Raw genomic sequence first — 21184 nt, forward strand, 5'->3', positions numbered from 1 at the left:
TGCATGCTTATTAATATATGTGTGTATATGGGTCCTTTCGTGCACATGCTTTAAGAAATCTACTTAAGACAATACGAATGTAGTGGAAGATTAAGTATACATGTTTTTCTTTCTATCATTTGCAAATGACAGATGATTGATCAACACTAGATGAAATCTTACATAACAATCTTTCCAAATAAATTCACGTTCATTACAAAATACCATTATTACTTTACCAGTGAAGGTCCCGATTCTCTAAAGAATTAATTCTTCACTGAATGTAACGCTAAAAATTCCGTAGTTCAAACATGTATTCAAAAAATAAAATGAAATCTTTGAGTTTTACGTCCCAATAACTATTGTCATACTGAATGTTTACTATTGAACTTGCACTAATGTTTTCCTTATGTATCTAGCTATTATATGTTTAAAATACAGTGTTCTAAATCAATGTGTGTGTAAGTTACATGCGATTTTCCTTAAAATTCCTTAAATGTTGTGCAAAGTAACCCCGTCTTAAGGTACTCTAATAAGAAATTGCCTTTAAATGATGTTATACGTATATCACTCTCTTCTGTGGACCTCCCCTGATGCGCAAGTATTCTGGTAACTTCTAGATGAAATTTTAGAAGTCCAGGATATAAATTTCGAGACGGGAAAATAAATAATTCCTCGAAAATAGAGACGAGACTTTAAAATATACGACACGAAATGAAAAAAAACCGTCCCGTGAGAAGCTCTATAAACATTATCCGCCTTATGGAGAGTCGTTTTGATGTATGATTAGCCTCATACTAAAGGCCTGACTACTGCAGGAAACATATGTTAGTCAAACCCTTTAGTATGGCACTAATCACGCGTCAGATCGACTCTGCACAGAGCCCTATGTAATTAACCATACACTAAAAGGGCGGTAACCTCTCAAAGGGCGGTAGTCTTCGAAACCTCTCAACAGCTTTCTAATGAAAATCGTACGTAGCACACACAATGTTTGAATTGAAGTAAGAATCTGAAACCACCTTTTTATGGTTTAGTGCACATTACATCATGAGAATGGCAAAAAAATGGTGCATCCAAAAAAAAATTATAAACATGATTCTACAACTTTTAGATAATAAACATATGCGCAAGTAACCTAGCAAACAAATAGGCAGATATCTAGATAATTATTCACATTCTTAGAACATTTTTAACACCATTTCCACACTGAGTTTCAGAGATCTACAGGAAAACAAATTATAATTTTTCACGTATTATTCAAGGTTCTGTTGTACCCCATTCAAAGCGTTTATGCAGGGAACGAACAGACAACGTTACACACTTTCGCATTTTATTGTACAATCCGCGGCAAAAAACCTGCAACATGAGGATGTAAGTTTATTGTGAAACTACGCCTAACAGCACAGGGAATGAACATAACGTCTAAGTGGAACGAATCACGCCAGGATAAATCTCGACCTCCTCCCGTGCACACTTATTTTGGAGCAAAAGACTTCGTCATTTCACAATAAACTTATATGCTCATGTTGCAGGTTTTTTGCCGCGCATTGTACAACATTTCATCTTAAGAGCGTACTTGCCCTATTCTATAGCCCCGAAGGAAATCTTTGTCAACGTCAAGAATTGTGGTACTAACATTGGAATAATCAAGATTTCAACGTTCGAAATATTTATTGGAATAAACCAATTAATTTTAAAGTACTTACTCAAAATACAGAAAGAAACTAATATGACACAAAGTAATATTAGCAATGTACGCGACTGATCCAGCTCAACCAATCTTGACCAAACTTAGCAAGATAGTTAACATTAACCGCCGTATGCTTAGCATCATACTAAAGACCTGACTACTGCAGGAAATATATGTTAGTATAACTCTTTAGTAAGACCCTAATCATAAGTCAAAACGACTCTGCATAAGGCCTTAAGAGGCTTACAATAGTGCGCGTATGAAATATTATTGCCTTTGGTTCCCGAGTTACGGGGCTTCAAAGTTCGAATTTTGACAGTCATATTTTTGAAGAAAAAAAGGAACCAACTGGTGTTTACAACAAAAAATACAGGGAACGAACTTATTAAAAACGTTCCGCCTTATGCAGAGTCGTTTTGACGTATGATTAGCGTCATGCTAAATGCATGACTACTACAGGAAACATATGTTAGTCGAACTCTTTAGTATGACACTAACCACGCGTCAGAACGACTCTGCATACGGCCCGTTAATTTTAAGTATAAGGAAGTAAATGGTGAATACTTATAATAAATACTTTTTTTTTGCGATAGGAAATTTACAAGTAGCAGCATTTTTTTTTACAAATATATACGTAAATAAAGGAATGTGATTGTTTATTTGACTTGCTACTTGTTTGCAGCATTTGAGTGGAGTCCATAAGTAAACCATATCACCCTTTCTACAAAGAATATGAGGCCCAAACAGCTTTCAAATATTGAGCTTCACGGTAATCTTAGGGGCTTAACTGTTTCACAAGGGAACAAAGCATACACTCAACTCTTTAGTTGACAATGCACATTCAAACTTTTGGCAACAATTTTGAACAATGGACAAAAGACTCAGTATTGATTAAATTAGTACAGAGTAAAGTGCCGCTATACAAAATTTGTTAACGACAATACTAAATAATAACCAGTTAAGAATGCTCCAACAGCATTGCCAGAACGAATTTAAAAAGAATGGAGAGGTGGAGCGGGAAGGATAACTGTGATTGTTCTTACATGTAAATCTTTTTATCCACACGTTCTGTTTCTCGCAAATATTTGCAAAATATCATCGCTCTATGACATACAGTTCCCGAGAAAAGGCTCCTTAAATCTCCCGAAATTCGAACTTTATTGGCCAATATCTGGGGAACGGTGGCCACCTATTGGTACCAAAATGTTCACCACCCTCTTAGGTATTGATCAACATCAACAACATCTCTCTATAGCTTAAGGTTCCAGAGATATGGATTCTTGAATCTCCGAAAATCAGCCACTTTTTTTGGCCAATATCTTTAGAAAGGTAATAGTGACGCGAAAAATTCCATCACTTTCTCAGATAGTTTTTGATGCTCTATGGAATGGAGGGCTCAAAATTGAAATCTCCGCAAATAACTGACAGACAGACACAGACATAGGGAATTCAGTAACAACCTTTTCAAGTTCGTTGAAAATGTGGCGCCGCGGTGGCTCAGTGGTAGAGCGTTCACCTCTGGTGCTAGGGGTCCCGGGTTCGATCCCAGCTCCCGCCAAGTGAACTTTGTGGTGGACAAACACCATGTGCGTGGGTTTTCTCGGGGTTATCCCGTTTCCTCCCACTTCTTCATTCCACCATTTCATTCATATCTCATCATCACGTCTCTTTTAGCCTAACCGGCATAATCGTGGGACGTAAAACTCAGACTTTCCTTGAAAATGTACTGAAGCTTATACTGCACATTGAAAATTGATTATCTCAAAGACAAAGGAAAAAGTCATGCGTATTAGACTATCTCTTGTAGTAATCACTAATATTACGAATATTTGCTTTTTAGAAAGCTGCGTACTCTTTAAGTCGATTTATATCCAAGAGACAGGCATCATTGGCATTTCCAAATCATTACTGCAATTTCAAGGAAAAATCCTAGTTCTATCTATTCACTAATTACAGGTAACCTTATCTATCTATCTTCTATGGCCTATGGAACCCGAGGGTTCAATGCCGTCGACTCGTACGATGTCGAGTGGCTGGTAGGAGTAAAGAAGTGTTGGCAGAGTACGAGTAGTCATGAATCCATGACTGCAATACATAAGTATAATTATCCTTTGTAACAAGAGCACCTATATGTCCATCAATTGTAGCTTTCCCTCTCTTTCCTTCCACGTTACTTCACATCATATAATACAGTTCTTTTTCACCCATGTTCCAATCAGTTTCTCTTCCGCTTTTTTAATTGTATACACTATTAATTACATCCATTCTGAACACGTCCTCATCAGTTACCTTTTCGACCGAGCTATTTCCTCTATTCTTCTCGCATTGTCTTTTGTAATCTAATGCAGAAGCTAACGAATGACCTAGGAAAAATTGGTCAGAAGGAATGAGAGAATTCCACGGATACAATTGTTATTGACAAGGAACTCACATGGCTTGAAATCAAACCAAGAAAACCTTCATACCAAAGAGACTGGATCGAGTAAGGTATACACATACGCATATGTACTGAAAAAGGTTTTAATGTTGTATACTTACAAGCATGAGTCTACTAGCTGGCTACTAGACATAGTGCCTCCTAGTACTGCCTCCCCTAAGTTGCTGCCGGCTGAGCTGCTGGAGATAGGTCCATCAATGACTGGTGGCTCACGATCGAGCGACACCTGTCAACGAAAGAAAAGAAAGAAATCAACTACCGAGTATTCTTCACACTCAAGACAAGCTACGATCCTCAGTTTTTAAAATAATAATTGTAGTCTTTGGAAAATACTGTTGAAGGTGCGTGTGACCTTATTATATGATGGATATATTGTAACCATGTTGATCCCTATGTTTTAACAATAACATGCACCTTCTATCTTTCAACTCTTGGGCCGGCCGCACGCTGACCAAAGGTAGGACAGCCAAACAGAAGCAGGGTGAAGCAGAAGAGGATGCGGAGAAGAGATGCCTCATTGCATTGACTTTCTGTTTCCATCGCAACGTTGGAGATGCCTTAGCCTAGCATGTAGTCGAGTAAACATGCAATAAAAGGTTTTGTTGTGTTGTACCTTAGCTTGGCTACCCTGTCCTCTGGTCAATGTGTGGCCAGCTTTACACTTTACGATTAGCATATATATATATATATATATATATATATATATATATATATATATATATATATATATACAGTGAAACCTCTACTAACGGACACCTCTATAAAGCGGACACCTCCCGTAACGGACATATTTTGTAATCCCCAAACACTGTAATAGGAAAAAAACATATTGACAAACCTCTCTAAAGCGGACACGGACAGTATTTTCTGTCTTTTATAGGTATTATTTACCTTTGTATTACGGACACTTTCTCTAGAAACAAGTTGAAAAATACAGTAAAAATACATTTTTTGTAATTCATACATGTGTCACCAAGGAAGCATTGTGACAACATTTTGCCTCCTCAACTGTCTACTCAGCAACCCAGACGAAGCATTATTTGTTTAGCAACACCCTCATGTCCTTTGCTTGCATTTCACTCCCACCCAAGATGTTTTAGACACAAAAGTGATTGGCAATTGCCTGCCGTTTGAGATGACATGTTATTCTACTGTTCCTCTGGAATCTCTGACCAAGCAGAAGACAAATTTAGTACCTTTTGCCCTCGAGTACCTCAAAAAAGACACTATTGGACCGCAATTAACCCACAAATTAAAGGAACATATTGTAAACGTAGTAAGTAGTGATAAGTGTAAAGTTTAGAAAACTATAACATTTTATTTCCATGTTCTGTCTAGAACATAGAGTATTGAATGGCAAAGGATAATGCTGGTTCAGTAACATTTTGGTAATATTCGTAAATACACGATTAATGCAATTATTTTTTTAATTGGATATTACATTGTTTGCTAATTTACGTAAGGAAATATTGACACCTCTCTAAGGCGGGACACCTCTCTATAGCGGACAATTTTTGATTCCCTACGGCTGTCCGCCTTAGAGAGGTTATGCAATTGCAAGGACATGCTCAACTGTCACTCTAGCTACAAAGACAGATCCGTTAAAAAGTAACAAAGAATAATCACATAGCAATTCTTTTAAAATATGGAATGGTAGCCGTTTCTTACATATTTAAAATTAATTCAGCGTCAGAAAGACAGAAGGAAGTAGCAACACAATTTGAAATTTGGTGGCTTCTTTTATCTCCCACTGTTTCTCCTCGCGACCCAGTCACCAACGTTCATTCGATAGCAAACCGACGTCACGAGATAATCTTACAGATACCCAGACCAAAGCCATAAATATACCTCACATGGAATTTCTTTTGAATACACATTATACATATAGTGGCCACGCGTAGCGTAGTCGCTAACGTTTTCATTTTTGGTGCGAACGGTATCGGATTTCAATTCCCGGTGGGAACACACTGTCGAAAAAGTGTAAATGTTTTTTTAGGACAGTTATCCTGATTTATGTTTTCCTCATTTGTACCAGGCAAATGTCGGGATGGTACCTAGATAATGATCATAGGCCACTTCCTTATTTCCCCAATTCTTTCATCTTCTCCGATTCCCCAGGTGGTGTGCACGCCGAAAGATATCATCCTATATACGTGACTGTCTAACAAGGTCATAGATGCCGTATTTCGTAGAAACATAGGTTAATGGTTGGGATAGGCGGTGAATCGAGCTCAGAAGCTCCCGGCGTGCGAAGCAGCGCTTGTCCCTGACCGAGCTATACCATCAAGAATAACGATATTTATTTCTTGCATGATAAGCTACTTGTCCACCAAATTTGGTTTAGATCCCGCCAGTAGTTACTGATCAAGTACCACATACAAGTCAAGCCAAGCTCGGCCACCAAATATTCGTGACAAAAATTCGGATCCACATTTAATATCCGGATTTCAGATTCTGGACTAGATGTGGATATTTGTTGCCTACGTGACATATTACACTTTTCCACAGTTGGAGTTTACAAAACGTGAAAATGATTGAAAATGTAACTTTGTCCTATGCAAAATGAAAGAGTTATGGTGTGAACTCCAATATCCTGTCTGTAGGCTAGTGGAAGGCTGTGACAGTCGAAAATAGAAGGTAGCCCATGGAAGACAAATGAATGCTATGAATTCTGAATGAGGAGTTGTATGTTTTCAATATATCGAAACCTTTTAACAATTACTTTAATCCTCAACAAGTGTCAGCGCATTTGCACGTACCTCGAAGACCACTTTTAATCCATGGTTTGCAAAACCAAGAATAAACCAGTTAAGAATGCTCCAAGAGCATTGCCAGAACTTAAAAAGAATGGAGAGATGAAGAGGGAAGGATAACTGTCATTGTTCCTAGATGTAAATATTTTTATTCGCACCTTCTCTTTCTCGCAAAAATTAGCAAAATATCATCTCTCTATCACTTACGAGATATGGCTGCTTAGATATCTAGAAATTCGAAATTTTTGGCCAATATCTGGGGAACGGCGGCCAGTTGGTCAGTAGACAGTTAATCAGTGGCCACCGGTTACTATTTGGTACAAAATGTTCACCATCCTCTTAGGTATTTATCAACACCAATATGATCTTTGTGTGACTTACGGTTCCCGAGATTTGGCTCCTTAAATCTCCCGAAATCGGAACTACCTTTTGGTCAATATCACGGGAACGGTAAATCATAGAGAGATGGTATTGGCGTTAATCAATACGTAAGAGGATGGTAAACATTTTGGTACTGATAATAATTGGTGGTCACTAGCCAACTGGCCATTTGCCACCGGTTACTATTTGGTACCAAAATATTTACCATCGTCTTAGGTATTGATCAACACCAATATCATCTCTCTACAACTTATGGTTCCCGAGCTATGGCTCCTTAAATATCTAGAAACTGGCCATTTTTTGACCAATATCTCGGGAACGGTAAGAGTGACGCGAAAAATTTAATCACTTTCTCTGATAGTTTTTTGATGTTGTATCTAGTGCTAGTTGAAGGAAAAAAATCGCAAATAACAAACAGACGGACAGACATAGATAATTCAGTAACGAACTTTTTAAGTTCGTTGAATATTTAATGGGTATATCATATCTACAGCCTACAGGATTGTCATTTAAGTGGAATAGTATCCTCCAACTATGATAATGTTCTCTTTGGGATTTACTGTTTTGTAAAAAGGTATTTTTAAAGTGTAAAAAGGATTATCCCCTGACCCCCGCGTTTACTCGACCTACGGCCTCGCACCTCTTAAACCCAAATCCTACCTAATTTCAAGCTTCTTTTCTTATTTCAACTAAAAGATAAAATTTTGTATCCCAAGAAAACGACCGTTTAAATAACATAGGAATTTCTTCATCCCCCTTTAGACATATTAAAACTAAAAATATTCACTTTTGGCAATTTTTTCTGTTAGTTCCAAAAAGATATAATCATGCCAAATTTCAACTTTCTACGTCAATCAGAAGCACCCGTTATTTTATATCAGTGAGTTCATGTAGTTTTATACTGTATACTAGCTTTTGGCTAGCTGGGGGCTCCGTTCTCAGACCCCTGCGTTTGTTCGGCCTTCGGCCTTGCATCACTTACACCCACAATTTTACCATATTTCGAGTTTCTTTTTGTATTTCAAGTATCCAAAAAAATAAGATTTTGTATCATAAGAAAACGCCCATTTAAATAACATGGAAATTCCTCCATCTCTCTTTTAGACCCCTTTGAAACTAAAATATTCACTTTTGGCAATTTTCGTGTTGGTTAGTCCTGGAAAGCTAGAATCATGCCAAATTTTAACTTTCCATGTCAATGGGAAGTACCCGTTTACTTTATGTCAGTTCATGTAGTTGTATATATAGTTAGGATAGAATGATATTACAGTACTCTATTTACTGCACTTGTTTATCGGCTTTATGCTACTCTTTCCTTTAAAAAAAATCTTGAGGGGTGGCACTGGTTACATATATTATTTACTGTCTTTATAGATTCTATCATCACCGAGATAGTTCACTTGTTCCAAATTATAACGACCTGCATGAAATATGGTTCTTCGCTAAAAGTTTGTTTTGACGTAAGAATTGTTCTTTAAGATTATCCATCGATCATAATATCTATCATCTCTATATTTTACTTTCTTCCATACCTTTTATTACTTTTCTAATAAAACTAATGACCGAACAAATCTATTTTCCTCTTTGTAGTCCTCCAGGCCTTAACATACTTTGTGGTTCTGTGCCAAATGTTTCCTCGACTAACTCAATGCTCAGTAAAATATGCCTTATTCTCCCGTTTATGCAAACAAAACGACTGCAATGATAACACCATAACAGTTTCTAACACTTAAAATGCGGCATCCAGAGGTAAAATAACTCGCGTAAAGACAGTAAAGAGGATCAAGAAATTCCATGTTTGAGATACTACAAGAAGTATTTATAGTAAACAAAGTCACATATCCTTTTATTATAGCCAACCAACATGTCTTTGCTACTGTACAGGTTGCGTAGAGACTAGGGAATACTATAAATTTTAAACAGGATATGAATGACCCTTGTTACCCGTCATCTTAACGGACTGATTCCATTAACGACTTCGGACAAGATAATCGCTCTAGCAATTGCAAAAAACATAATTCGGAAATTCGTTCACGAGTTATGATGTGAAGTAAGAATCAGACGTACTAACTTCAATCTTATAAGGCCCACTGAGTGATTCTATTAATAAATGTTAATGAATGAATGAAAGTGAGCTCTGCATCTAGTATAACTTTGCAAAAATTTCAACAACAAAAACGGGTATGGAAATGCCTCCAAACTGACATGATTCGTACGCTACGATGTGAGGTACAAATTATTAGAATCCGTGGACTTCGAAGATACTTTGGTGTGATGCTTGTACTAGCACCGTTTTGAGGTTGGTTTACTCAGCACTGAGGCAGTGGAGCGTGAAGAAGACAATATAAAATGTATGGACAAAGGGTTTTGTGCCTCACAGATGTCTAAATATGGAATATAAACAGACGACTGCAGCAAATGTGCTTGCACAGTCAAGATACAGAAATTAGTAAACGCATACAAAACCATGAAAGCAATAGACAGAAGAGAAATACACGTTGTGACTACCACGAAATCCACTGCGTATTACACAGTCTACTGTTACCATCTTCAAGAGTTCAGCAGACCATGGAATGACATACCTTATTCAGATGGAAATGTGGCGGATCGTACAGCGTCGCCCATAATAAAAAGATACTGCTTGTTCCCAGTTGTCATTTTTACATTTGAAAATGAAAATGCAACACAGGCCTACTTCCGCTTGATTTGTTTTGTAAATGCTAACCAGCAATACAAATGAAGTATTGTTGTGTGCACGAATTCAACAAATAAATATCGATTCCTGGCGGGAACTCATGTGGTTCGAATTCCACGTTAATCAGTAGGTCCACGTCTCATATAGCCTCGCTGCTGAACGGGACGTTAAACTCAAAGTCAAATCTACAACTCAATAAATAAGTACAGATATATTCAGAAGACTTCTTGCCCACTGCCAAAGTAAGCAAACTGAAATAACGTTCTGCTTTTCCCATCTGAGAACTGGCATAATGTGACGTCACTTTGTGCCTGTTCTCATGCACGGCCGTCTCTTGAGACGGCCGGCCGTATCCTATGGCGATCACTATTTTTTTCCTACAAAATACAGATAAGAATAATAGTAAACTCAAAATGATGATGAGTTACCTTCCGGGTTGTAAGCATTACAGTGACAACAATACTCAATTTCCAACACAAAGTAAAATTAAAAAAAAAAAAAATACATAGCCATCACCACATCAATGGGCAGGGAACAATGTCATAATTTCTACCTATTACGTAGAAGTATTACTGTGGAATATCTGACGTAATCAATAACACTTGGAAACAGGCGCCTACCCAAAACAACAGTACAAATTACAGGATTTCTGTTTTCTGTACACAATTCCTCATGAAATATGTTATTTATGCCTTACATGACGGTCCACATATTCTTTCCTCTGAGCTGAACTAGCACTTGCGCATCACTGATGTCAGAAATGGCTTACTCGTAGCCAGCGGGATTGAGAGCATCTTGTTCAAAGAAAGATGAATGATGTTGAAATAAGGGGCGTCGAAAGAAACTTGGAAGCCGAGCAGAAATCTCTGCTTCTCCTACAGAAGGTATTTACTCGGATGAAAGAGACGACCACACAATCTACTTTCGAGCCAACGACAAAAAGAATACTAATGCTGACAAAGGACAAATTTCCATTTTTTTTTTTAACGGAGCGAACATGAGAAAGAATACGATTTTAGTAGCATTAGCATAAAATATATGTAGGTTGGTAAACCGGCAGGAATATAACAGAGAAATTCACAATTACTATTTTGCTAAAGGCTACAGGCCTAAAGATGAATGTATTTCAGATTTGGCGAAATCAGAAAAGTTTTTAACAATCGATATGGAAAGTTGAAAGAAGCACCTTGGGATGATTCCAACTGAGATGTTTCAAAATATACGAAGTGCTGCAAAAATATAAATTGATGTCTGAATTTATACACTGACTAGCAGCGTTCACCCCGCTTCGCTGCGGTCACCCCGGAACGCAATAAACTTTGTTACTTAGATAATGTTTACTTTTTCGCTTTCAAGTGATATGATAAAAACCATAGAAGATTGCACTAATGTTAACATTATATCGCCTGTCATTTATGTTAACCCGCCCCGCTTCGCTGCGGTCACCCCAACCCGCCCCGCTTCGCTGCGGTCATCCCGGAACGCAATAAACTTTGTTACTTAGATAATTTTTACTTTTTCGCTTTCAAGTGATTTATAGCGCCTGTCAGTTATGTTAACCCGCCGAGTCACAGGGTCATGCGGGTTGCATATAAATACGTTTATTTTTATACCTATTATGAACTAATAACAAAGGATTTGTACGTATGGACACCTGAATGGTCAATTATCTCAAGACACTGGTAATTGAAAATTAAAGTGATATGATAAAAACCATCTAGGGTCCACATCCTAACAACCCCCCAAAAATGAAAGAAATCGGTTCAGCCGTATTAGCGTGATGAGCGGACAAAGGATTTTTTTTACGTATTGACACCTGATTGGTCAATTATCTCAAGACACTGGTAATTGAAAATTAAAGTGATATGATAAAAACCATCTAGGGTCCAAATCCTAACAACCCCCCAAAAATGAAAGAAATCGGTTCAGCCGTATTAGCGTGATGAGCGGACAAAGGATTTTGTGCGTTCTCTTTTATATATATAGATAATGTTTAAAATAGCAGAGAAATCTCAAATCCATGTTCTATCAATGCAATGGAATAGTATATAGAGTTAATGTAATTCGACCAAGGGGGTCACCAGAGAGCTTATACAGAGAGGACAAAAAATTGAAATAGTAACTGAGTCAAAGTAAGGTATCGACTGAAAAACAGATTCTTTCAAACAATTTATTTCTTGACTCCCTTTGTCACTGATACGTTTCTCTGTCAGCCGCTCTGGTTGAATTTAATTAGACAGAAATATTATTCCCTCCAACTAAAGAAATTGGGATTTTTTACTACTATCAATTAGACGGTGTAATGCATCAATTGACCAAGCGCCATTTTGCGAGTTTCGAGATTTTTACATCAGTGAGTAGGAGCCAATGTACATAATGTAAAAAAAAAAAAAATGGTTTGAAATCCTACTATTTGCTTAAACACGTTCAGGAAAAGCTATTCGACCAAGCGCCAATGACTGGATCGTAATGGTAACTTGTTTGAGTTTCCTTCAATATTTCAGAACCGTGTTTTGGCGCTTGGTCAATTGATGCATAACACCGTCCAATTGTTTGGCGCAAATGAGTGAATCCAGGATGTATGGGACATTCAGCATGTATTTAATACGGGGTACGGACAAAATCTCGCGAGCCAAAACGTCGCCGCCCAAAACATCGCCAAAACGTCGAAGATGTACCCAAACCATTTAATACTACGGGGAAATAGAAACTAATCACGGGTCTCTCATTGGATTCTATGGATTCGATACTAATATAATTTGTTTTCTACTATTTTTACGAGTCATCATTTCATCCTATGGGTGCTGATGGACTCAAATTGTACTTAAACGCCATTGAGAGTCATAATTTGTCTCGTCGACCTCGAAAACTATGAAAACACTAATATAGGTTACTAGCAGCGTTCACCCCGCTTCGCTGCGGTCACCCCGGAACGCAATAAACTTTGTTACTTAGATAATTTTTACTTTTTCGCTTTCAAGTGATATGATAAAAACCATAGAAGATTGCAGTAAATGTTAACATTATATCGCCTGTCATTTATGTTAACCCGCCCCGCTTCGCTGCGGTCACCCCCGAACGCAATAAACTTTGTTACTTAGATAATTTTTACTTTTTCGCTTTCAAGTGATATGATAAAAACCATTATAACGCCTGTCATGTATGTTAACCCGCCGAGTGACACGGTCATGCGGGTTGCATATAAATACGTTTATTTTTATACCTATGATGAACTAACAAAGGATTTGTACGTAATGGACACCTGAATGGTCAATTATCTCAAGACACTGGTAATTGAAAATTAAAGTGATATGATAAAAACCATCTAGGGTCCAAATCCTAATAACCCCCCAAAAATAAAAGAAATTGGTTCAGCCGTATTAGCGTGATGAGCGGACAAAGGATTTGTACGTTCTCTTTTATATATATAGATTATCGATAGTTTTTTACATGTCATTCCCACTCCCTAAGCGTTTTAGGAGTCTTATCTCCATTGGGGCTGAGCTTACACTTAAACGGCACAAAACTGTTACCAATCAACTTAGGGACCCCGAAAAATATGGATTCGACACTCATAAAGGTCATTTTAAAATACTTTTATATGTCTCCATTGCCCCCACCCTCTCCAAGAGTACTAATGGGGAATGAATTTGGAATTAAATGGTACAAGGAGAACCTGCGTTCATTTTGGCAACTCCTAAGACTAGGGATTCGACACTAATATCGGCCGTTTTCGGTCATTTTTGCATGCCAGAACTTTTAGTCTCGTTGAGGGTATTAGAGGGTCTTACCTCCTCTGAGAGCTCAACTTGATTTAAAGGGCATCGGATCTGTCACCAATCAACTTATGAATTCCGAAAACTATGGACTTTAAACTAACATCGGTCGTAGTCTTTAATTTCTTATGCCTTCCCCACTCCCCATAGGTGTGCAAGAGGAGTCTTACCCCCACAGTACTACTTCCAAAATTGTAAGTAAAATTAAGTAAGTACCAATTTTTGTTACAGTTATTCCAGACATTCCAGAGTAATGCTGAAGCACACACAGACACACAATATCCTAATCCTAACTACCAGGTAACCAAAAAAGTTCTTGACGTTCTGGAGCAGTGATAAACTAAGAGCAATATAGTGGACGGCACGTATCTTTAGGTTTCGAAGTAATCTCCTTCAGCATCCAACACCTTTTGCAAACGTTCTTGCAGCTCTACAATACTCCAGTGATAAAACTCTGCGGTCGTGGGTGCAAAGAAATCCGTGAGTGCGTTCCACAGGTCTCCCTCAATTGCGAAGGATTTCCCATGGAAATGGTTGTCGAGGGAATGAAACAGGTGGCAATCTGTTGGCGCAAGATATGGTGAATATGGTACATAGCACAGTGTCTCCCAGCAAAGTTGCTGAAGCGTTTTACGGGTCCTCTTTGCCACATGTCACTTGACACTGTCGTGCAGGAACAGTACACCCTTGCGATTCACCAATGCTAGCTCCTTCCACTGCAATGTACAGTGCACTCTTTGTAACTGCTGAGAGCAGAGGTTACCAGTGACGGTCTTATCAGGCGGGAGAAACTCGTTTGCCCACAATTCCATCATACAGTGAGCATGGGTGCAGAAGTGTCTTGAGCAGGGTCACGTGGCTACTACCACTGTCTGATACGCTTAACAGTGTCATAGAGGACCCACTTGTGGTCACCAGTGAGCAAGCGAACGAAGATGGGTATATTCAGCTGCCGAGTTAGCAAGGACGAACAGGTTATCATTCGCTGTTCCTTGTTTTATAGGTGTGAGGCCGTAGGCCGAGCAAATGCGAAATTCAGGCGGCGAATCCCCCAGCTGGACCAAATTCAGAAAATGTTAAGAAAGAGCAAATGCACGAAATTCACTCTGAATTATGAACTTGGTAGACTATCTTCCATTGTTCATCGTTCCAGTCTTTATTTTATTTTGATCCAGGAGTATCTGATCGTAATGTTTCCTGCTTGAAGGAATGGTTTATTTAACGCAATCCTACAGCAAGATCATAGATTTGAAGACTCTGGACCACCTCCTATTTGATACGGACTGGAAATGGTTCTTCCGGAGTAGTTTACATCTATTCCATTTGCTTGTTTTTCCAATGAACTTGTCCTGTATTACTGATACTACTTTCTGACTATCGAGCTACTTTGTGCCTAAGCGGTTAGCGTACGCGACTTTGGCGTGGGAGACCCGGGTTCGATTCCCGGCGGGAGCTCATGTGGTTCGGATTCCACGTTAATCAGTAGGTCCACGTCTCATATAGCCTCGCTGCTGAAAGGAACGCTAAACTAAAAATCAACATCAACAACTTTGTGACTACCTTTCAAGTGCCGGACACACCGCTCCGCCCGATCTCTGAACTATTTTTGTTTTTTCAAAGAATGACGGTCTTTTCTCAAAATAACTACTTGAACATGTACTTCGACTCTTAGTTAACAACTTCTCTTCCACATTTTATAGTATCTACATGTTCTTCACACTATTCAACTGGCTCATGGGAATGAAAACCGTAAGATCGCACGTTACAAATTAGCATCCAATACTGCCCATATTACTACACGATTGAATATCGCATACACAAAGGCTGTTGAAGTAAAGAGACAACTAAGGACAGGATTAATACACACACCACTAGATGTCGTTGAAACGGTGCCCAGGGGCGATCCAGAACCGACTTCTGGTGGGGGCGGTGTGTTGTCATACTGCTACTTTTAAGGGCTCCAAACTTTGGGATGGGTTTCATTTAATATATATAAAATAAGAAAGCTTCCTCTCCTGGGGGGGGGCGATCGCCCCCCTGGATCCACCCCTGGCATCATCAAAGTGTGACATCAGTTTTCTGTTCATTAGTTGTGTGTTTATTGCCAAGCAGCTTTTCTCAATAAATTTGTCTTGACATGAATTTTCGTTTTTTTATAAAGAATGTTTTTATTCTCAGAAATGAATCCAATAAAGGTTTTGTATGGGAAGAGTGTCTATTAAAAAAAAATCAATAGTCCGTGTTATGCAGAGTCGTTTGGATGAATTATTAACGTCATACTAAAGGTCTGACTACTGAAGGAAACATCTTAGTGGAAACTCTTAAGTATGGCACTAATCACGCGTCAAAACGACTCTGCATAAGGCCCTTGTGATCAGAATGACAATGACAATATATCCAATCTTCCATGAAAATCCCAGATTTTATTCCTGGTTTAAGACAATCTTCTCCGGCGCTGATGAAGTACATAAAAGCACTACTCTGACGAACAAGTTGCTTGAATAAAAGAATATTTAAAGAAAAAAGAAAGAAATGAAATATTTAAGTTTTACGTTCCACAGTTATGCAGGCTAGGCTAAAGGAGACGGTGATAAGAAATGAGTGAAATGGTGGAATGAATAAAGTGAGAGGAAACGGGAGAACTCCGAGGAAATCTAGGCATACGATGTTTGTCCACAACAAAGCTCACTTGGAATAAGCTGAAATCGAACCAAGGATCGTTTGATAAAAAGACGAGGCTGCAAATACTGTTGATTCAGAAAGTAAGTTTGATTCTATGCGCTGACTAATGACTTACTAATGTGTGCAATTTGATTGTGAACTCCTATATCCTGTCTTACATGCACCTGCTCTATAGACTAATCCAGAGCTCTGACAATCGAAAACTAAAGGTAGTCCACGGGAAACAACTATGGACCTTATGCAAAGTCCTTTTAAAGTATGATTAGCAATATACTAAAGACCTGATTACTGCAGGGAACATAGGTTAGTCGAAGTCTTTACTATTACACTAATAACGCGTCAGAACGACTTTGCATAAGACCCCAAATGAGCAGGAGGCTCATTCTGTAGTGGTTTGGGTCAACACGAGGCAAAATTTGAGTTTTAGTTAGTAATAGTTAGCATAGCACTTATAATTATTTGCATTGCGTTGTGACCCGCGAATTATGCAAACATCGTTACTGTATGAGGGCTCAAATGTTCGGTATGTTATAAATTCAGGTTTGACATTCTGAGTGAGAAACTGTGTTCAAGAGTGGGCCTCATTTTTTTTTAACGGTTTGCGTCCAAGCAACACAATATTTCAGTTTTATTTTGCGATGATCCACGTAGCAAATATAATTTAACACTTATTAGTACATTTCCTGCATCGCATGGTGAACCGCAAATTTTGCGAAAATCGATACGGAATGAGAGCCACTTAAAAAAAAGGGACACCATTCTAATATTTACTTTGTTCCTCAACAGGTGTCAGCACATTTTTCGATGCCTTGGAAGACTATTTTTAAACCTTGTTTCACAGAATCAAGAACAACATATGTAATAGGTGTATCATATGTTTACAGCCTTCTAAAATTGTCACTTAACTGGAATAATATTCTCGAACTATGACAATGCTCTCTTTGGAATTGAGCGTCTTGTAAAAAGGCATTCTTGAAGTAGAGCACATAATGAACTGAACGCACTGCTACTATATAATTGCAATATCATAGTTGTGCACATTCCTGAAAATTTTTTGATTGCCTTATACACTGTAAGGCAAAATATAAATAACTAGCAAACTTGCAGGTCCTGCGCAAGCACAGGATACTATTGTTGTCTGAATGACTGAATATGATGCAAAATCAAAAATATTTATGGCTATCAATCTTTAAGAGTTTCTCGATAATTACTCGAATTTAAGACGTCCTTGAATCTAAAACGCACCCCAATTTCGGTGGGTTAAATTAAGGAAAAACAGTAATATTTTCCGTTTTTACTATTACTAGAGCGCTCTTTGAAATTGGCCATTTTCGGTGATTTTTATATATCCCTCCCCAAGTTGCGGGGCACGGCATGATAAAAATTATCCCACACCCAAATATCATGTATGTTGAAAATTTGATCGGCATCTGTTGGGTGGTTCAAGAGTTAAGTTTTATTTATTTTTATATATTAATCTCTCCTCCTTTCCCCTAGGTTCTACCGTCTACTTGAAAATATTTTTTTAAAAAAATCCAGGCTCGAACATCATCTATGTTGATAATTTGATTAAGATCGGTTCGGTGGTTGAGCATGATGAAGCCATAAAGACAGTCACTTTTTTATTTTTTTATTTTCTTTTACATATATGTACGCACTTTCCCCCTACATTGTACCGTCAGAGTAAAATGATCAAAACACCCCAGCTCCGAACCTTGTCCATGTTGAAAGTTTGACAGAGATCGGTCGGGTGATTCAAGAGTTAAGTTTTATTCAGTTTCATATATTTACCCTCCTCCCCTAAGTCCTACCACCAAAATGAAATAATAAAAATCTTCCCAGGCACGGACGTCATCCACGTTAAAAATTTGATAGAGATTGGTCGTTTGGTTCAAGAGTTAAGTTTTATTGATTTTTTAATAATTCCCCCTCCTTCCCCGCCCCTAACTTCTACTGTCAAAATGAATAGCTAAAACACTCCCAGGCCAGAACTGCACCTACGCCAAAAATTTGATCGAGATCGGTCGGGAAGGGGGGGGGGGTTCAAGAGATTAAGAGTCACAAGTATAGTCACTTTCAATTTGGATCTGAAGTATTTTGTTAATATATAGATGAGCAAATGAAACACAAATAATTTTGATTATTTTCACTATCAGTTGGATCTCTTTTTGTCTATAGAATTGATTTTATTACATCAGGCAACTGAAGAGTGGGAACCAAGTAACACTATAGGAGCTCGATATTGTTACTTCATTAAAGGTATGCGAACTGCTCTGTTGTGGGCCTCTATTGCTACTTGAATAAGAAAAAATAATAATAATAAATGTGAGTCACACTTCAGAATTTGCTATATTTGCTGTACATTTGCAGCACGATGATAATTTTCATATAAGGAATTATACTTTCATATCTGTAGTTTCCATCAATGATAAATGAATGCGTTCAAATACAAACTCTTAATTTGCACAAATAAGGAAACTTGCTCACACATTACTAAAGAGTATAACAGTAACAGCATATTTAGAAGTAAAGAATGCATATACAGGGTGAACCTGAAAAATATGCACAAACTCCGGGAGGTGATTCGTGACATCGGAAGAAGAGAAAGTCCTCCTGCATATTGTCGAATTCCGTGTGGTCTACGAGCAAGCCCGTATTTATATATTGTGCGCCCTTGTGCTATAAATAATTTGCCGCTTCTGCACAAAATTTGCCTCCTCATTCTGCCACTCCCAACAGCGACCAATATTAGAATTGAATTCAAAGTTTTTGGGGTCGCTGAGATGAATAGTGACAGTTTAAATCCCGTTCAAATTCAAGGTCATACTCCACTCCCCAGGGAGGGGGCGGGATTTTAAAAGTAATCGAAAATGACAGGTATTAGCGTTGAATTCATAGTTTTCGAGGTCGCTGGGTTTAACGGTATCAGCTTTCATGATATTCAAGTTCATCCCTACCCCTTGGGGTGGGGTGGAGAGGATGACTTTTAAAAAATAATAAGATAAGTTAGCTAATTATAATTATAATTATAATTAGTAACTACTGTAATTGCAGCAAATTAAACATATTTTCTCGCTCTTCCGCGGGACTCTGCGAGTTTCTAGTTTTAAATATTCCTTTATTGTGAACCTTTTTTAAAAACACTGAAGACCGCGGTGGCTCAGTGGTAGAGCGTTCAGCTCTAGTGCACAGGGTCCTTGGTTTGATCCCAGCTCGCGCCAAGTGAGCTTTGTGGTGGACAAACACGGCGTGCGTGGGTTTTCTCGGGGTTCTTCCGTTCCCTTCCACTTTCTTCATTCCACCATTTCATTCATTCTGATCATCTTCCATCATTTAAATTTCTTCTTTAGCCTCGCCGGGATAATAGTGGGACGTAAAACTTAAAAGATTTAATTTAATTTATTTTAAAAAATGCAAAATTTTGTCGCCCCCTAAATTCTGCCGCCCTGTGCTCGAGTACAGAATAGCACTTACCTAAATACGGGCCTGTCTACGAGTAACAGGGGTGCCAATTTCGAACTGAAATTCGAATCCTGACAGTTGTAACGGAATAGAAGATGTGCACAACAATGTATCATGAAAGAGGACTTTTGTCTTCTTTTGATGTAACGAATCACCTCCCAAACTATGTGCACATCTTTCTATTCCGTTCCAATTGTCAATATTCGAGTTTCGATTCGAACTCCTCCGTGGCTAAGCGGTTACGTACGCGCCTTTAGCGCGGAAGACCCGGGTTCGATTCCCGGCGGGAGCTCATGTTGTTCGGATTCCACGTTAATCAGTAGGTCCACGTCTCACATAGCTTCGCTGCTGAAAGGGACACTAAACTAAAATCAAAACTCGACTTTCGATTCCTAGTTGGCAACCCTAAATTTATTTGATTAACTAATGACACAATAATTGATTGATGACTAATAATGGAATAATTATTGAATGAATAACTGGTATTGTTATTGAATTAATATATTGATCAACACCAATATCATCTCTCTATGACTTACGGTTCCCGAGATATGGCTCCTTAAATATTCCGATATCGGAACTCTTTCGGCCAATATCTCGGGAAGTGTGAGTGACGCGAAAAATTCCGTAACTTCTTTGAGATAGTTTCTGATGCTCCATCGAATGGAGCTTTCAAAATTGAAAAATTCGCAAGTAACATACACGGACAGACACGGAGAACTCAGTATCAAACTTCTCAAGTTCGTTGAAAATAATATATATGCCTTTTATCAGACTTTGATCCGACATTTTGTTCTTGAGTTATGGCCATTTTTACATGTTTTCGACAAATTTTTGGCTCTGTTGCATTTCTGCATCCAGGTTGGTCCATACCTTCTGTTGTATTGGTGTTAGAAATCAACTCTCAAAAGATTTTTGTTGTTGTCTTCACAGCAGAATTTTCTTATTGTTTGATCTTTGTAAGGGATGAAGTGTTAGTATCTGTCTTTTGTTTTCAAGAACATACAAATTACATCAAAGAACATACATACATTACTGAACTATGGACATAAATTCCTCCTAATACGTCACCAATTTAACGAACTTCACACGAGTGTGATTAGGGTTGATTTCAGATTCTTTCTTGGTGAAGACGTTTAATATACAGGAGTGAAAAGTAAATAGTATTGTTAAAATATTTGTAGTAACCAGGGGCGGATCCATGGAGGGCGATCGCCCCCCCCCCAGAAGAGGAAAACTTTCTTATTATATATATATATATATATATATATATATATATATATATATAAATAACACCCATCCCAAAGTTTGGAGCCCTTAAAAGTA

General features: G+C 38.1%; 1 protein-coding gene across 9 annotated transcripts in view; it reads right to left on the bottom strand.

Moving 5' to 3' along the window:
- The window catches only part of p120ctn (adherens junction protein p120), a 360526-nt gene that overhangs the window by 164339 nt on the left and 175003 nt on the right, over nt 1-21184 (bottom strand). For all 9 annotated transcript variants that reach the window (XM_081761305.1, XM_081761309.1, XM_081761302.1 and 6 more), the window contains exon 3: nt 4211-4335. In XM_081761305.1, the coding sequence (XP_081617431.1) occupies nt 4211-4242 (32 nt within the window). In that variant the 5' untranslated portion in view covers nt 4243-4335. The remainder of the gene's footprint in view (nt 1-4210; nt 4336-21184) is intronic.

The sequence above is a fragment of the Thermobia domestica genome, chromosome 6 (assembly GCF_964235325.1).
Source record: "Thermobia domestica chromosome 6, izTheDome1.hap1.1, whole genome shotgun sequence".
NCBI classification, from domain to species: Eukaryota; Metazoa; Arthropoda; class Insecta; order Zygentoma; family Lepismatidae; genus Thermobia; species Thermobia domestica.